This window comes from Balaenoptera ricei, chromosome 14 (genome assembly GCF_028023285.1).
Source record: "Balaenoptera ricei isolate mBalRic1 chromosome 14, mBalRic1.hap2, whole genome shotgun sequence".
NCBI classification, from domain to species: Eukaryota; Metazoa; Chordata; class Mammalia; order Artiodactyla; family Balaenopteridae; genus Balaenoptera; species Balaenoptera ricei.
The window spans coordinates 73,270,078-73,290,173 of NC_082652.1; the positions used below are offsets into that span (position 1 = coordinate 73,270,078).

The 20,096-nt window shown below is 36.1% G+C and overlaps 1 protein-coding gene across 1 annotated transcript in view; it reads left to right on the plus strand.

Moving 5' to 3' along the window:
- DCC (DCC netrin 1 receptor) overlaps positions 1-20,096 on the plus strand; it is a 1,173,736-nt gene that overhangs the window by 1,050,480 nt on the left and 103,160 nt on the right. Inside the window, exons 24-25 of the mRNA XM_059893793.1 lie at positions 6,010-6,204; positions 8,958-8,990. Of these exons, the coding sequence (XP_059749776.1) occupies positions 6,010-6,204; positions 8,958-8,990 (228 nt within the window). The remainder of the gene's footprint in view (positions 1-6,009; positions 6,205-8,957; positions 8,991-20,096) is intronic.

Here is a 20,096-nt window from a genome sequence, read left to right on the forward strand (position 1 = left end):
TCTGACGGAGATACCTGAGCAAGTTATTTAACCTCCCTGAGTCTTACTTTAGAACTTCTTTTGTAGAATTGTTATAATAAAGGACTGAGAAAAGTCCCTGATACCCGGTGAGCACTGAAATAATTTAGTGATTATTATTCCCAGTTGAAATTCATTCTAGGACAAGGGTTCACTAATGTACTCTGCACAGAACCAGATCATCAATTTATGAATATATATATTTATAAATGTGTATATGTAAATATATGTGTGTGTGTGTATATATATATATACATATATATATATATTTCAAAAAGATTAAACAAAAAAGAGGATGAAAGAGGAGATCCAGGTAACTCCAGTGCCTAAATTCGTTGATTATAAACTGGCATCTTAGGAATTTAGACTGACATTTTCAGAAGAAAATGGTTCAAAATGAATTCAGTATTTACTACATGCTTGGCATTCTGCTAAGCACTTTTGTATTATAAGCGATCATATATTCCTGTTATTTCATTTTGAAATAAAGAGTTGGGGGCCTTCCAGTGTAAATAACTTTCCCAAAGTCAAATAAAAAAGAAGTAACAGAGCTGGGATGTAAAACTCAGGTTCCTACTCTTAACTATTACACTGCGTTTTTCTCTTCTTATCAGTATTCTACTGGTCCAAATCAATGATGCTCAACTGATTTATGATTTAATTTATCTGAGGAGGGATTGAGAGTGGTACTTTGTAAAAACTCCCCAAGTGATTTTAACGTACAATTAGATTTGTGAAACACTGATCTAAATAAATGCAACATCTAACATTATTTGAAATAGGGACCCGTGCAGATAAAAGAGTTAGAGCCTCAGAGATGGTTTCCTTAACAATACGATCTAATGACTAAGGTTGTACCCTCTTTTTCTGTGTCATTCGATACTCTAGTCCAATTCCTCTTCCTTGAAATTCTCCTCTCTCTTGACTTTTGTAAAATCACCTAACCACTTTTCTTCCCACTTCCAGGCTATAACTTCTCAGTCTCCTAAGCATACTTTTCTTCCACCTGTTCCATAAGTGTTACATCCCAGAACGCAGATCTTTTCATTCCCTTCATTACTTTCTCTGAAAAAGTATCTGCACTATAGCCAGGGCTTCAGTGAACATGATCTTATGTCTCTGAAATCTCTGTCTCCATCCAAGGAATTATAAATACACACATCCTACCTCATATTGTACATTTCCACTTGTCTGTCTTAGTGTAACCTCATTCTATTCCCCAATCCCCCTCTCTCCCATTCTTCCATTTTTTGCTCTATCACCCACCACAAATGGCCAAACAATGCACTATTATATTCTGGAATAGGTTGTTAGCCCATTGGGATTGTGAACCCAGTTGGGCACTCATACTGGAGTCATGTGTCTAAACATTCTTACTCTCATCTTTTTAGAAGCCTCCACAGTTCACCCAGCAGCAAAAGTTGGAAACTTAGTCATCTTGACTTCTTCCTGTCCATCCCCTTTCCATATTATCATGAGAGAAATCTAAATGCTTATAGTACAAGGCTAAAAGCAGCAGAACAGGGTTCAGATTTTGTTCAATGCTTTCTCCCCAGTAACAATATCTTTGACACTTAATAGATAATTAATAAACATTTGTTGAGCAGAATAATCATTAAATTGATATTAAATATATTGTTTGACTTGAAACTGTAGTTCCAGGTTCTAAACAAGATATTTCTTAAGCTTTATTAATATAAATAAATAAATAAAAGCCTTAGAATTTACTAGGTAGTTACTACGTAAAAGATAATGTAATAGAAATACACTCATATATTAAGTTTTTAAAATGCATTATCTCACAGCAACTTGTTTTCAGATAAGAAAATTAAGACATACTTGGATTATTCAAGTCGCTCAGGATTGCAAAGCTAGTAAATGATAGCACTATGATTTGAGGTCAGTCCTCCCTGAATCCATAACCTATAATTTTTGACCACAAAAAAAAGGAGAAAACGGGTCCTCCTTTTTTATATATCTACCTATATATACGATTTTCAGAATCAGTTCTTTAAAGATGAGAAGCCCTCATTGGACTGAGCTCCTTGCTGGGAGGGGCCACATCATGTATCTTGGTCTTCCCAGTATTATCCACCTACCTGATCCATGGAAGGGAATCACCAGTGAGTGGGAGGAAGTATGGAAAAGGACAGAAGAGAGAAGAGAGGTGGAGGTGACTACTTTCTGACACTTTGCTTCTGGAATTACAACTACCTATTTGTATAAGTAGCGTCAAAATGAAATATGTATGATGCTACGTTTTATAAGTATTTACACAAATGGTATTTCAATGTAGGAATGCCCAGGTAAATTAATAATCCCAAAAGATCTTACAACCTATGACAGAATATAATACTGATACTTTATTATTTGGCCAGGGTGGTGGGTAAGAGATAAAAATAAAGTGGAAAAAATGTAAGATGAAAGGATGGAGAATGACAGGGAATTGGACATAGAGGAATGAACATATAGATACAGAAAGATAGTGAGAAACCTATAAATGTGTCCCAATCTATGTGGTTAGATGGAAATCTATAAGGTGAGACTTCAACAATGGATTTAATAGCCTCAAAACATGCCAAACTCACATATCCAAATGAAGTTGTATGGTTTTTCTAAGGCTAGATTTTAGAGTTTTGAGTGATGTACTCTTGTTTCTATTCTCCAACTCAGTTTTCAAATTTATAACCAATGACAGGCTTTTTAAAATAAATTTCAGGAAATTGCTCAAATACAATTTGGAGTCAGAACCTGCACTTTCAACTTTACTTACCTGATGCCAGAACTGTCACTTTTAAATGCTTCAGTGAATACTCTTCACATAGAAAAAATTACATGAAGGCAAATACTATATTCTCATTTGGTAAATGGAGAAAATCAGGAATAAGTGTAGCTGACTTGGGACGAGAGCACACTTATCCAAACTTTCAAGTTCATCATGTACTTACAACAGCCCATGAAAACTTCAACAATTTCATTAAATGTCATGAATTTAAAACTTATATGCTTACAGGCTAGGGGATTTTATTCAATAAGTGAGTTTCAATACCTATTGTGTGAAGACTATTTTATTAGTTTTCTTTGAAGAATAAGAAGTAATATAAGATATAGCTCCTGAACTAAAGGAATATTTTTATTCTTTTGAAGAGATAAGACATGCACATAATAAAAGCTAGAGCAATATTACCAGTGCCAGGGTCTTCTTTTCAGTAGATATGGTTCTTTGGGTACAAGAATGGAGACTTTTCTGGCTCAGAGAATATTAGGAGGTTGTACTGATGTTGATCTCAGGGGCTGAGTTATCAAAGAATGGACATCTGTGAGTCAGAAACAAGTCCTTTATCCAAGGATATTTTACAATCCCTTTTGAATTGTAGTCTTCCAATTTTAATATCAGCCAGAGGGAAGAGCCATATAACCTTTATAAATTTTGTAGACTTCTTTATCTTGGTCAGTCTTTTATCTTCCCCTGAGTTCTCCACATCTTACATATTCATATCTGCAGCATCAACATCTCAACAAATATACCACAAAATATGCAGAATTCACATCACCAACTAAAGCAGTGATTCCTGACTTTACTTGAACACAGAAATCAACTGGGGTGCAGTTTACTGGGGTTACCATTAACCTATTAGCTACTGCTGTGTAACAATATTACCACAAATTTAGCAGCTTAAAATAACACACATTTGCCATCTCACTGTTTCTGTCAGTCAGGAATCCAAGCACAACTTAGCTGGGTAATCTGCTTTAGGGTCTCTTACAAGCTGGCAATCAAGGTGTTAGCTTTGGCTGACATCTCATTTGAGGCTTACCTGGGGAAATACTTGCTTCTAAGCTTATGTAGTTGTTGGCAGGACTCAGTTCCTTACTGGCTGTTGATCAGAGCCCAGCCTTAGTTCCTTGCCAAATGGTCTTCTCCATCTGGCAACTTATTTCATCAAAGCCAACAAAGGAGAGAGTCTATAGAGTCTGCTAGCAAGACAGAAGTTATAACTTACGTAACATAATCATGGAGGTGACAGTCCATCACATTTGCCATATTCTGTTGGTTAAAAGCAAGACTTAGGTCCCATCTACGCTCAGAGAGGAAAGACTACACAAAGCTGTAACTACCAGGAGGCAGGGATAATTGGGGGGCTATCCAAGACTTGTCTGCCAAGCCTATTGAATCAAAATGCCCTTTCTTGAGCTCTATGTTTTGTAACTTATACCTAGTCCCCAGGTAATTCTTATGATTAGGCAGATTTGAGAAACAATGAAGTTGGGAAAAGGTGAAAGCCAAAGCAAAATAGATGCAAGTTTTCAGCATTGATCTGAATTTAAGACAAATGGACTTCTGGGTGTTGGAGTTTGTGGCTTAACTACCTTGCTTAATCCTACAGAATCACAAGGAAAAAATATCCAATTCACTGTCTATAATGCATCCCCCAAACCCAGGCATAATTCTGTAAATCACTATGGGATTAAGTGAAAATGATACAAAATCGTATAAATACTCTTATACTTTATTGAAGTGGGTTACAAAGTGTACAGAAAGGAGAGCTCACTATAGAGGAACGTTTCATATGTTAGATGTAGCTTAAACTAGACCTGGATGGCCAGGTAGGAGTTGGATGGAGAAAGTAAGGAAAGGTGGAGAGGTGTGAGGAGTAAGAGGGAAGTAGGAATAAGGATAGTATGGAAATCAGTCCTCGTGGAGTAAGAGTTGTGCTGAGATGTAGGTAATACGCATGGTTATTTTGGAAGGCAAGTGAATCTGAGTCAAAGAACCTGTGACATGACCACTGAAATATCTGTGCATGAAGGTCCCCAGTCCGGATGGGACAAGCGAGACTCAAAAGGAAACACTAGGGGAATCAAAGGAAGACAATGGTTTTTAAAAAGTATTATTTACAAAGAATGTATTCAATGCATAAGAATAGACCTAGGGACATTTGCGGCATATCTGCAGATACCATTGCAGAAATTTGATAGAAATAGAGGCTGACACCACGTTCATGTAGCAAAGACACCTGCAGTGAGTTATTTTACAGTTTATATTACACTATCATCTGATATAATATGTAGTGTAATATAAAGTAATGAATTAATGCTTTTAAATAAAAGCTAGCTTAAATATTAGCTAAATATAATGTTAGAATATGAATATTTTACAGGGATACCTGGATCTGTTTGGGTGCATATTAGACTATCACCACTGAATACACTACAATTATTCATCCCTTAACACAGAGGATGAATGATACTATCAAATGATGGATTTTTTAATATTTGAGATACTAACTAGATATCCTACAGTTATCCAGAAATACTTGTTCTTTCTTTCTTTGTTTATTTTTGCCTAGGTGTGATGGATGGGGGGGAAATAGTGTTGGATTTTTGGTATGGTAGTAGAGGATGTTATCCTAGCCCTTTTATCACTTAGCTTGGGTCATGCTCAGCTTCACCATCTATGAAAAGACAGCAACAGTACCCCTGCCAACCTCACAGAGTTATTACAGTAATCAAATATGATCATTTATTTTTATAATACTTTAAAAATATAGGGCATGTTATACTTTTCAATGTATTTTCATTATTTAAACACTAGCCAAAATAAACATTACTTATCTTCATTATTGGATACAGTGAAAATGATACAGACTTGTTATCTGTCTTTTATGTTTTTCATCATGCTTATATATTAGCGCAAACCAATAATCAGGATTTATAGGCAGCAGAAACCTCGCATTTTTTAAATATGGCAGATATTTTTATTTCTAATGGCTTATTCCATTTTTAGATTTTGTACATTGAAGCAATTATTTTTCTAAGCTTTGCAGTACAAAAAGAAATCATTACTTGCCAAACTGAATACTGCACTTTATAGATTGTGGATATATGATAATCCTTGAAAATTGTACTTGGGACACATGGATGTTTGGAAGCAGAAGTATAGCATGTAGTCAGTACAGTAATCAAAGTTGTGTTCATTTATTCATGCAGCTTACATCTTGTTTTATACCTTGGACAAGAACATTCCAATTGATGACTGGGTTATGGAAACAATCAGTGGTGATCGGCTTACACATCAAATCATGGATCTCAACCTTGACACTATGTATTACTTTCGAATTCAAGCACGGAATGTGAAAGGAGTGGGGCCCCTCTCTGATCCCATCCTTTTCAGGACTCTGAAAGGTTTGAACCATTTCCTGTCATTTCGGGGTTTTTTCCTATGGAGTTGTTATAAAATAGTTTTGGAGTCTGTGTTAGGAAATGCCTTAAACCATCTCTGTTGTCACGTGACTACAGTGGACATTCAAAAGAAATTAAAATGCAAATTAAAACCAGAATGAGATATCACCTCAAGCCTGTTAGAATGGACATCATCCAAAAGACAGGAGACAACAAATGCTGGCTTAGCTGTGGAGAAAAGGGAACACTTGTCCACGGTTTGGGGAATGTAAGTTGGTGCAGCCACTATGGAAAACAGTATGGAGGTTCCTCAGAAAATTAAAAATAGAAATATCATATGATCTAGCAATTCCACTTCTGAGAATATATCCAAAGGAAACAAAAACACTAACCCTATAAGATATCTGCATCCCAATGTTCAGAGCAGTATTATGTTCAACAGCCAAGACATGGAAAAAGCGTAAATGTCCATAGATGGATAAAGAAGTTGTGATATATGTATATATATTCTAATATATATATATAATAATATGTACATAATGGAATATTATTCAGCCATAAAAAAACAGGGAAATCCTACCATTTGTGACAATATGGATGGACCTTGAAGGTGTTATGCTAGGTGAAATAAGTCAGAGAGAGAAAGACAAATACTATATGATCTCACTTATATATGGGATATAAACAAACAGATAAACACCAAACTCATAGAAAAAGATCAGATTTACGGTTACCAAAGGTAGGAGGTGATGAGAGGTGGAATTCAAGGAAGGTAATCAAAAGGTACAAATGTTCAATTATCAGATAAATAAGTACTAGGGATGTAATAAACACATGATAACTGTAGTTAACACTGCTGAATGATATACCGGAAAGTTGTTAAGAGAGTAGATCCCAAGAGTTATCATGAAGAAAATTTTTTCCTTTCTTTTTACTGTACCTATATGAGATAACAGATGTTAACTAAAGCTGTTGTGGTCATCATTTCCCAATATATGTAAATCAAATCATCATGCTGTATATCTTAAACTTGTACAGTGATGTACGTCAGTTATTTCTTAAATAATTGGAAAAAAATTGGAAACTGGAAAAAAAAAAGATAAAATTAATTAATTAATTAAAAGTTATCTTTTTATGCTGAAAGCCAGCACATCAAAGAAAGATACATTATTACATTTTCTGCCATCAGCACAAAGCGGACATATTTAACTTGACTTTTTTTCATTTACAACCCTTTTGAAATTTTGTACTGATTTCATGTATATGGGCTCTATTCAAAATATAATGAAACACTTTAGCCTTTTTATGTAAGGGAATAAAAATTAAAAAGCATTGTATTATGTGGATGGCATACTATTGCCAACTTTAAATATTTCCTTTCAGAAACTATTGTCCTTATATATTAAAAGAAATTTTGATATGGCAAGAAAGAAAATCTCAAACAAAATTAATTTTTTTTTTTAAGGACACAGGGTAGCAACATGAAAAAAATATCTTGTGGTATGATTACTAGAAGAAAACTTTACATGCTTGCAAGTGTAAAAATTACTGCTGGTAACTACGTCATAATGATCTGCATATAAGTCCTTTTCATTTTAGAGCACAGTATTATTTTTCTGGAGGATGAATGATTTCAAGAGCCTCTATTATTTAGCAATTGAAAATAATTCAAATGTTCTATAGCTGATATTTAAAGATATATATTTAACGTCTGATGTGTGTTATTTTAAAGGATACTTGGCTCTTAAATATGTTACCACATTATGCCCACATATCTGCCCAAAAACTTAAGAAAACATGATGGCAAACAACCAAAAAATTAGAAACATGTATCTGATTGACATTTTTACCCATTTTCTTGGACATACTAAAGAAGAGGCTTAGAATAACTAGATAGTCTATTTCTCAATTCTCCTAGGAAAAGTATGCTAATAAATAGAAGATTTTTGAATTCTGGTGACTGAGCTATTCAAAAGCTAGATTTGGTAACAGTTAATCCAAAAGTTTGCCAAGAATGCACAAAAAAAGCATTCAGCCTCAACCTGCATGACAGCCCTTAACGACAGAGTAGAAGCGGCGGGGGAGGCAGGAGAAAAGTGAGCCAATCTTCATCTATCCAGGTTTTTAGGACTTCATGTCTAAATCAGGTTTCACTCCAAATGAGCAATTGAAAGGAAACTGGTTATTCATTTTGTGAGAGCATGAAATGTAACTAGGTAGTGTTTCACAAATGCTTCATCTTTATCTATAGACAAGTTGTGAACAATTCAAGACTTTTATTCACAAGGTTTAAAATCAAACCATTTAGATTAAACTTTACATTTTATTATTTTACCCTATTCATGTGAGAATTGGTAAAGTTTTCTTGTTGAAAAGTTTAAAATGTATACAAGAAAATAGCTTCCTTAACTTGCTAAAATATACGGGTGATAATTACTTGGTAATGACATGCACTTTTTTTTTACTGTAAATTGTATCATTAATTAAACTTGCATGATGATCATTTTGAGTTTATGTTTAGAGGAAAGTTACAAATAACATTTTTAGAACACATTTATACAGCAAAACAATTATTTTCCATTTCTTTCTATGACTAATTTAATCAAAATAATCACATTAACCGAATTCCTTATCAATTTTTTTGCAATAGGGCATTGGCCTTGATATGAGAACTCGCTAACAAAACTGTTGATTTGAAATGTCAGTTTTCTTGATGGAAACTACCAAAATCTAATAATATTTCTCTTTCCCCACAGTGGAACACCCTGACAAAATGGCTAATGACCAAGGTATGGTGGTTTAATCTGTCATTTTTCCCTCCCTGAATCAATCTTATCTGTTAGAAATGTCAGTCATTATTTTCTATTCCTCTTTTCACCTGGGCCATACACCTGATGAAGCAGACACCAGTGTGATAATTAATCTTATTAGTGAAGTTCTGCTTGGCTGAGGTTTCGGCTCTGATAGGGAGGATGTAAATTTTCTTGAGAGGAAATTGTTTTGTCTCCATTCTGAAGGACCAATTAAAATGTCAAGCTTCTTTGTATGAAATAAATTTTTAGTCTCTGTCTGCACTTCTGAATAATTCACGTTAAGTATAATTAAGCTCAGCATAATTTTCAAGCTGCTCTTGCACCCTTTCATGAGCTCTGGATTAAAGTTCTATAGCTCGACAGAGAAAACTCATAAATCATGTGTGCTTTTCCTCTACAATGAGCTTCTTATAATACATAAAAACAAAGTTAGGTCAACTTTTTTTTAGGGCATTACTTTTGTTCATTTTGAAGCCAGAAAGCTTTCATTTCGTGAATCAGGTACCAGTTTGACTTGCAGTATTTTATCCTCCTTCCATTCATTTGCTAAAAGCCGATTTGTGTAGAGTAACAGGGGTGGTTTTACACAAAGGAAAATGGAGGTAAATCAGAGTTATCCATCAACTCTCAGGTAGATAGGAATTTATTACCATGATTTGTAGACTGATCTATTAGGATTCCATTCTTTTTCCACTGAGGATAATTAGTAGAATGCTAAAGGAGAAAAAGAAGAGTTTATGAGTTTTATTTTTTCAGGATGTTATATTCTTCAAAGAAGGGAGTGTTTGGAAATGCTGATTATAGTCAGTGTCATGAGTATTGGTTCAGAGTCCACAGCTTGTATAGTTGTGTCCTGCTTTGGGCACCTGTCAATAGAACCTCCTTGTCAGCATCATGTCTCATAAGGCATCCTGTTGTAGATTTCAGGAAAACATGCTTTTCAACAAGAATACTTTCCAACTATTGACAAATACTAAGCATCTGAATGTTAAGTTACGCTAGCAGTAGCAGGTTGTCTACATGAGTAGTATTATCTTTAATGATCCTGTGTTCAAGTTTATTTCTGGGTCCACATACCATCCCTCTGCTTAAGAGAACATGGCTAGGGCTTCACACAGGGAGTAATAGAAATGATACAATACACAGAAATGTCCACCCAGGGTTCATGTTTCCATTAACCACCTAGCTGTTCCTGCTTGCTTATACTTAAAATATTTTCATAAGGCCAATATCTACTGAACAGTAATATTTGTAAAACTACTAATGATAAATAATTGGCAGTTAGTGTGTATTCACTTAGGTAAATTAAATATTAGTGCTAGACAAATTCAAGCTGGAATAGTTAATTAGCAGAATGTATTATTTCAGTTCAAAAATAATTAAAAGAACATCACATAGTTTCCTTAACTGAAGTGAATTTGGAATTTCCACAGGCAGGTAACTCCCAATTTTTGAAATTATATTTAGAAAAAGTATGCATAAAGAGAAAGAAACCACACAAACATTTTTTTAAAGTAACTGAACCAGATAAAAAGTTACATTATTAGCCGTTTGGGTGACAACATGCCCAAGCTTCTCAATAAGTGGGTTTCCAGTTGTTTCTGGATTCCTTTTAACTGTTTTTTGCTATTACTTTTTAAGTTAACTGTTTTGCTTAATAATATTTTCAGCTACCAAGAAATATATTTTGTACAGTCTCTCCGGTCACACACTCTCCATGGATTTTACTCAGATTTTCATATTGACAGTGAAATCAGATCAATTACTGGGAACAAAAGGAATTCCCAAGAATTATTGCCAGTGCCTGAGTGTGTTAATATATTTGGGAAATTGTTCTTTTTCTTCATCTAATATTACTTAAAAAGATTCTGTCACATATTCTACTACTCGGTCCCATATTCAATCACCACTGGTATACAGTTGGTCAAATTGATAGGTTCTAAGTTTTACATCAAACTCAATTTACTTGTAAAATTAAGATGGATTGACAACATGTAATTTAGTGATTATAGGTAAGATCTTTACATTTTTACAAGAAAACATATAAAATTTGTTGGCAGTTAAAAACTCTTTGTAAACAAAATCAGTCATCTGAGTTGATGACCAAGTGCACAAAAAATAACCCAGTTTAAAGATCTCTCTAAGAATGGTGAAAATAATAGGAAAAAGCTGCTCTGAATGTTCCCACTCTCAGCACATAGCAAATCAGTGGAATATGCATTATTGTGCTCGCTGTTAGACCAATTTGCCCCCTTCCCACGCAGAATGGTCCCACTGTTACATTTATGGCAAGCACTGAATTTCTGTTGAGAGAAAATTTGCTCAGAGAGAAAATTTAGCACCCTGGGTCAGAGTTAACCTTGCAAACATGAATCCTAAATAGAAAAGCAGGAGATCGAGTTTGACTTATATGAGAGGAAGTGAGAAAAGTTTTGATTGTTTTTAAAAAGTATCTCTGTGGTCTCTTGTCACAATTACTTTTCGTTGGAATCTAATATCTGCCCTGAAGAACATAAATGTGAAAACAAAAAGTCAATTATATTTGAATCACATGTGATTTGGGGAAAATATTTTCTTCTGAGTAATAGTAGTACTAGTATGAAAATAATAGATGATTTATATAGGACTCCTTTTCCCCTTTACGTAAGTGTAAATTGATTATATCTAGCATTTGCTTATCTCTTGTTCCACATCTTAATTATTTCTCTAGTCTCTTGTAGGCACAAGTGGCCAATAAGTTTTAAAGTAATCATGGGATTTTAGAGATTAACCACAGATTTACTCTTTTGGAGGGTCAGGCAAGGTAGGGAAATTGTATGGGTTATGTGAAGTGAGTGGAAAAGATAGAGAAATCCTCTGCGTTAGACAATTTTCCCTTTTTATTTTCCATATTTGGTAAAAAACCCTGTCAATCTGTCTGTGTCTGAGTGGGAGTGTGTAATGGTAGAATTAATCCTCATGGAGCTCTCACCATCAGTCACTGTTCTAAGAACTTAACTTGTGTTAACTAATTTAATCCTCATAACAATACTGTGAAAGAGTTGCTATTATTGTCTCTGTTTTAGTGATACAGAAGCTGAAGCTCAGAGAGTTTAAGCGATTTGCCTGTAGACACACAGCTAGGAAGTAGCAAGGCCATGATTCAAACCCAGACAACCATCTTGCAAAACCCGTTTTGAACCACCAAGTGTCTCCATCACTATATGCTACGTATATACATACACAACCACACACACACAATTTTGACATATATCTATAAAGTTTCTGTATCTAAAGTGGGTGTATATTTTCTCAATATCAACCTTTCTTTCCCCAACTCTGTGAATATTCTAGAGAACAAAGCAAACAGCTCTCAATCTGGGGTCATGTTATAAGTGGGAAGCCACAGCACTGAATATATGATACTGACAGTTCTTTATCTCAGGAAACATGAGGATGGTGCTAACTCCACTGTCTTGGTCAGCTCGGGCTGCCAAGACAAAATAGCATAGACTAGGTGCATTAAGTAACACATTTATTTTCTCATAGTTCTGGAGGCTAGAAGTCTCAGATCAAGGTCTGGCAGGGTGGGTTTCTGGTGAGGGCTCTCTTCCTGGCTTGCAGACAGCTGCCTTCTTGCTGTGTCCTCACATAGTGGAGAGAGTATGAGCTCACTCATGTCTCTTCTTATAAGGACACTAATCCTATCGGATCAGAGCCCCACCCTTATGACCTCATTTAACCTCAGTTACTTCTATAAAGGCCCATATCTCCAAATACAGTCACACTGGGTGTTAAGAATTCAACATATGAATTTGGGGGTGGGAGAGGACATAATTCAGTTCATAGCATCCACTTTCAAGAATCAAGCTGTTCTTTCACTCTTTTACTGATTATCTTTCTAGATTGTCAAATGAGGAAGCAGAAGGTAATGTTTTACAAAAGGTCACTCAAATATAGTGGCAGGCAGAGTTGGAATTCAAACATGTTTATCTCTGACTCCCAGAGTATATAGTCTTTCCTTTGTAGACTGTTTCTATACTTACAAAATAATTGGCTTTTTGTTTTTTGACAATCAGCTTAAACCTTTTAGAGTTTCTCACAGAAGCATTTATAAAAGCTTCTTGTTTTGGGGTCACAATGGAGGTTAGCAGTAACTATAAACTATGACCAATTCTTGAAAGTGATGATTAGATCACATTTTTAATCTTAAAGGATTGTCTTTGCATCCTTAGATTCCATTTAACCCCAAAATGTTGTTCTCCACTTTGAGGTGTCTATAATGTAAAAACTGGTAATTCTTAGCATGAACACAAATGTTTTCAATTTCATGTATGTTTCCATGCCTACCCAACGGGGCAATAGATTAGGTGCTGTGACCATGACATAGTACCATAAAGAGGGCAGGAATCTTCATGAAATGATCTGTATCATTGATGATATGAATCATGAAGAAATTGCTTGCTTCAAGCACTATCAAGTATCTTTAATTCTCCATGGCCTACAGAGGGGTGATCTAAAACAGGAGGCCTGGAAAAGAGGCATAAATTCACAGACCAGTTTTTAGATCCAGATGAAGGCGGCCTGCTGAGAACGGCCCTCCCACCACGGAGAGAGAATTACTCTCCTCTGAATCATGGTAATGGCTGGTAATGCTCTGGGCTTTCCCGTCAGCATCATTCAGTGTGTGCTGGAAGAGAACCAGAATGGAATCAGATGCCCAATATTCTAGCACCATGCTGTCACTCTGAGCACCTGTGTGGCTTTGGGCATGTGACTGAACTCTTCTCAGCATCCTCACCTGTAAACTGATGACTTTCGCCCAAATTATCTTTGATTTCTTTTAAGTTTTCAGATGATCAAATTTTAGGATTGGTATTAAAATTTTAAAAAACCTAAGCACGGCACGGCATCTTCGTGTAGGGCAGCACTTCACATTTCAGCACTCCCACTGTGCATCCATCACTCTTCTGTGCACTGTGCATGTTCTATCATATTTAGTTCTGACAACATCCTTACAGATGCAGAAAATAAAACGCCAAGAGGTTAAATCTTGCCCAAACGATCACAGCATGTAAGTGGTTAGGCTGAGATATATACCCAGGCTAACTAACTTGAGAATCTCTGCTCATGCCAATGTATAATTTCTGGAAATGCACTGAGTTAATCGACTCCTACTTTGTTATCAAGATAATGAAACTTATACATCCTCCCCATAAATTCACCCAGTTTAAAGGTCTTTGTCTTTCCTCAATAGGGTATGCAGGCCAAGTGCTTAACACTACACCTGCCATTTTACACCTCAGCAGATTTAATCTCATGAATAAACAGAATGTTAATTGTTTCCAATTTCAGGGAAATAGGGTTTTCAAGGCAGTCTAGTCAAGCTTGGAATTTAGTTCATGCAATCCAGAGTTTGCAGGGTTTGGATTACAGCAACCAGGCTGCTGTTTGAAAAATTGAAACCTTTAGCACCATTTGATGGGAGTCATTTAATTGAAAATGAAACCTCTTTTTAGACTATTATCATGTGTAATTTCAACTTACTTTATTATTCAGCTGTTTGCTACAGTCCCTTGAAAAAGCTATTCTCACATGTTTTGCTCAGCTCCAGAATTTTGCAGTTCTGGAAATTATGACTGTGGTGAGAAAGTAGAGGCAAAAAAACCAAGTAATGTGCTTTTGATAAAATGTTAAGGTGCTTATCCTGTCCCCAGCAAGCAGTTCAAGAAGCTGCCTAGTCAACCTCTCAGGAGTTTTTATGTTTTAATAGGTAACTTTGAAAGAAAGAAAAAAAAAGGACTCAGTGCCCACGAAGTTGACATGATTCATCGTATAATTTTAATCTTCTCAGACCTAAAAGATAGACATTTTCATTAATACAAAAAGATTTCTTTCTCTCTCTTTTTTTTTTTTTTTTTGGCCACGTGGCATGTGGGATCTTAGTTCCCTGACCAAGGATCAAACCCATGCACCAGCACTGGAATCGTGGAGTCTTAACCACTGGACCACCAGGGGAGTCCCAAAATGATTTCTTAGACAAGTTCTTATTGTAAGGCCCACCATGTTGCTGAATGTCCTTCTTTGCTGTAGACATCAGCCAAATATCAAGTTCCTAGCTTTATTTTCTGCCCACTTCTATCAGTCCTGGATTCTGCCTCCTCAATTTTCTTTCTGAAACGTAGATGGTTCACTGTCACGGAATGAAGTCAGTTCTTTGACCTCAAGGTCCTGGCTGTCTGACCCCAAATTCCCCCTTCTAGCCTCACGGCCAGTTTATCCCTTCACATTTGTCACAGTCTATTAGCAAAGATCCACAAATCACTCTTGGAAAAGTGTATTTTTAGAACTCCATGCTCTAACTGGTACTGTTCTGTTAGTCTTAGCAGTACATTCTCTCTTTCTTTACTGAGAGAGGTCTTTATCTTTTAAGACTCCTCTCAGTTGTCTTTTGTCCAAGAAACCTTACTTACTTTTCTGGTCTTTTATTCTTCTGTGTGTCCATAACACCCAATTTAGTCCTTGCTATGTTGTCTGTTTCTTATAGTTTACCATTTTGATTCCCAACCTCTTGACCAGGTCGTAAATTCTTTGATGGCAAAGGGCCGGTCTCATTGACATTGTCATCCCTGCCTCCAAGCGCCCCCAATCTCTAATTGTGAATCTCTCATATTATAGTTGCCAGATAAGTATTTGATGAATCTCTCATATTATAGTTGACAGATAAGTATTTGTTGAATTGAATTATGACACAAATCTTTGGGAAACAGTCACAGAGTAATCTGGAAAGACAGACTTTACCATCTAATCCAGAGTATAGTTTGCAGAACCCCAAAGTAATAGTGCTCATGGCTGTGGATACTGTACAGTCAGTCCTCCCTACCTGCCTGTTCCAAACCTGCAGATTCAACCAATGTTGGATCCTGTGCTATGTCTATGATCTATGAGATTTGAGCATCTGCAGATTTTGGCATCCGAGGCAAGTCCTGGACCCAATCCCTGCAGGTACTGAGGGATGACTGTATATGTGATTGATCTTGGGGGAGATGAAAAAGATGCAAAAATATTTTTCCAATAGGGAAAATGTATCTTTAATATTCATCTATTAAAGCTAAACAGAAAGACACCAAGTTCTCTGTGATTCAGGAAATGGTGGTCACATTTGCAGATGATTCTGACCCGCTGTGCCCTTTTCTTTACCACCACCCTTCCTGTCATTTCTTGTTAGCAGAAAATGTATACACTTGCCTTTCACCAGCTGCTTGCAATTCTGAGTATGTAAAGGAGAGAATCAAAACTAATGGGTGCAGATGGGTTTTTGAGATTCCAAATGTGCAGTATGAAAAGAGTTGGACTCATTTTTGACCACTCCTTTATAACTATTTACCTAGCACTGTGTTGGGTGTGGTGAAACATAAGAAAGAAGTCCAGTTCCATGGGTTCATTTTCAAGGACATGCAATATAGTTAGGATATAAAGACTCCCAGCCCAACATGAAAAGTATGAAATGCTAAAGCTGGTGGTACCGTCTGAGTATGGATGTTATAGGGTTTTAGATGGGAATCATTGTGAGTAGCAGCAGAAAAGACTTCTTAAAACACAAGACTGGACTTTAAATATGTGAGTAGAACTTGAGTGAGCACAAATGACTACAGAGGGAAAGATTACTTGAACTTTTATTTAGAAAAATCCTACAATGGGAAAATCAAGAAGCCAAGAAGCTGCTCAATTAGTGAGGATTGCAGGATGTGTTCAGGGCATAATTAGGACACCACTGTGCAGAGAAGTACACTACGGTTAAGACATAAATTGGTAACTGGGTTTTGCTTTTTCTCTCTGCTCCAACACAGTAGTTCTTAGGCTTTTTTACTTTTCAGTATTGAGTACCTACTGTTACACTGGCTATGAAGACCAGCAGTGCTCCCCTGGATCCAGAGCCCTGCAAACCACCTTCACTTTTGGCTGCCAACACTGATCATGTCTTGCTTGCGGGGAGGAGGAGTCATGAGAGTGGGGGTCAGGGAGAGGAAAGAAAAATCTGGAATAGGAATAAGGCTTCAATATCCATCATCTTCAAAGAGTTTTCCTAGCTTTATTTGTCGACTTCTGTTACGCCTCTTCTGAAGGGTCACCTTCATTTGTCCCAGTGCTCTGAATGGTGACAAACAGAACTATTTTGTTTCTTTTCCAAAGTCTGTTGTGTTCTGTGTGCCCTATTGAGAGCGGAGCCACCACCTCAAGTCACACCCACACCACTAAACCCTCACACTACCATAAACTCTTGGAGGTGCTCTAATTTCTGTCCAACTCACTCCGCATTCATCTTTCATTTATTAATTTGCCCGCTAAGGATAAAATCATCATCATCAGAGTCAGGCAGATTCAGCCACTTAAAATGAGTATATTCGTCTTTCTGAGCCACAGTTTACTCATCTATAAAATGGAACTAATAATGTCTGCGTCATGGATTCATAATTAATATGATTCGCACCCTATTTATTACAACGGTCCCTCCTAATTAATTTTTTCTTCACACTCAGCTAGAATAATATTCCTAAATGCATATTTAATTGGGTCACTTTTCTGCTTAAAATACCTTCAGTGGATCTCTGTCCCCAGTAAGAAAAATTCCAGACACTTTGATAGAGCATATAAGCAGTTTTATTATTTCATCTCTGCCTATTTCTCTAAGCTTACCCAGTTCATTCTTTTCTACCTGATACCTTTCCACTCATCCTTTAATTCTCAACTCAGATATCACCCCTGAAATACCTTCCATCATTTTTCTAGGTAGAAATAGTCAATCATTCTGTTTTTCCATTGTGTCACCTACTTATAATTTTTTAACTTTTGGATATTCCAGTGTACTATTATTATTCACTTAACATTTTCCCCTCACTAAATTATGAGCCTCTGCAATAGTCATTTTATATCCTTAATTCTTAGAACAGTGGGTGGTCCACTCAACACATTTGTTGACTAGATGGATGGAGCACGGACAGACATATGAATGAAGAAATTTTGTGCTCCAACAGTGTTATTATTTACACATACTAGCAGTGCAGCCATCAGGATGCTCACATTCTAGTGTTTTCATACTATAGTTGCAACTTCCCAACATGCAGTCACTTGAAGAAGAAAAGAGCATTCATGCTCTTCTGTTACTTCTCCGTGTACTACTTGGCAACTTCGCTGAAACACAAACACACCTCACACTGCTTTTGGGATAAGCTTGTGGGCCATCCAGGTGGGGCAGGCTTTCATGGATCATCAGTAGCCTTTGAGGACAGTTCTCCTTTATAATGCACACAAGACTGTCTCATCCTCCATGTTGCATCTGGTAAATGAACTGGCTCTTGGGAAGACCTAGTCATCCAGGAAAGTGTCCACGTTTAGAGAAACAGGATGCTTTTTAGATTTTCATAAAGACTGCACTGCATCTAAAAGTGATTTCTTAGAGCCATATGCTGGCCATTATTCCAGATACACTGCAAGAAAGAATGCATTCAAGGAGATTCTTGTGAGCGGAGACAGTTCAGAGACCATCCTGCTTCAAGATATCAGTAATATTATTAAGTCATCTTTGTTTTTTATTCTCTTAACGATTCAATTTTAACAGAAGTTTCACTCTAAACTTATGTGAATAGTAATTGCAATAACTAATAAACTTATTTAGCTTTTCATATGTGGAAGCTTATGACATGTGAGATCAGAAGCAGTTGACAAGTTTTCATTTGCAACCAGATAAATGGACACAGGCTAATTGTAGTTAAAGTCCTATGGATAAGAATATATGGGCTCCCCTCACCTGAAATCTTTAATGAGGCCAACTTCTTTCCTGTGAGCAGAAGATCTTATTGATCTGGACAGGTAATTTGGTCTCCTGGTGTTTGCCTTTTGAGTCCATTGTCCCTTGCAAGATGTTGAAAATGAGTGGTGGTAGAATTCATAAGAGTAACCAATGTGCTTCTGAAGTATTTCATAATACATACACATGTGTATATATGTATTTCATATATATATATATATATATATATATATATATATATATATATATATATATATATATATATATATATATGTTTTTTTCTTCTCTTGTCTTTGGCTGACCTTGCCATCATGCTCAAAAATCCAGATACCAGTTGGTCTGGCCTAGTGCTGCTTTTATTTTGGTGCATGCAAAAGAAGAAGAGGGAAATGTTTGTAAACTTTTTTTCTACTTTAGAACATCACTCAGGCAACTTTCTTTACCCATCATTTGCCACATTCTGCAAAAGATTACACATATGCCTCAGGAAATCAGGACCCAGAATCAAACTGTGATGTCAACCAAGAGCCAGGAATTAAGGGTTTATTTGTTAAATTGTTCATGTCTAGGATAAATATAATTTCCATTTTGTACAGGAGTGTCCTAATTGATACCTGGGTCCAGGCAAAATTGATAATAACACCTTCTATCACTCTTAAAGTGCCTTGGTTTTCATAATAGCTACACGGTCACTGTTCATAACATTCGTATGTGAAATTGTAATCTTATATTTTAGATTGCTTTCTGAGGATTCTTAGAAAATGAATTTACTTCTCCTCATAGTCTACTCTATTTATATTTTATGGCAGAAAGGCAGAAATTGGAACTCCCAAAGAACTGCCTCTCATGGTCAAGGAAAAGATGGACAATGGGATAGTTGGTTCTCTTGCACTGTGTCTGACTCAGAGTAGGTCACCAAATGCATTCCCCAAAATTATTGCTCATAGACTTGACACAGTATTTGTTGAGCACCAGGCCTCAATATATGGCAGGCATGTCAGCTGCCCTTACATATGAAGTAGGAACATTGTACTTTCTTTTAATCAGTGAATTTTCATTCATGTTAACTTGAAAACAATGTGTTGAACCTGAGGAGAGGGTGAGAAGAGCTCATGAGTTTTTTCTATTAATATATGTTTGAAATATCCTAGGCATAGGTTATGATTTTGCTTTCTGGTTTTTAGATGCCCTGATGCCTTTGTTCAAAGTCAGCAGGATTAACTGTATGGTAAATCGCTCTCTTAGCCACATTTTTCAGCCTCTGAAGAATCATCTGCTTTAAATGTGTCTCAATA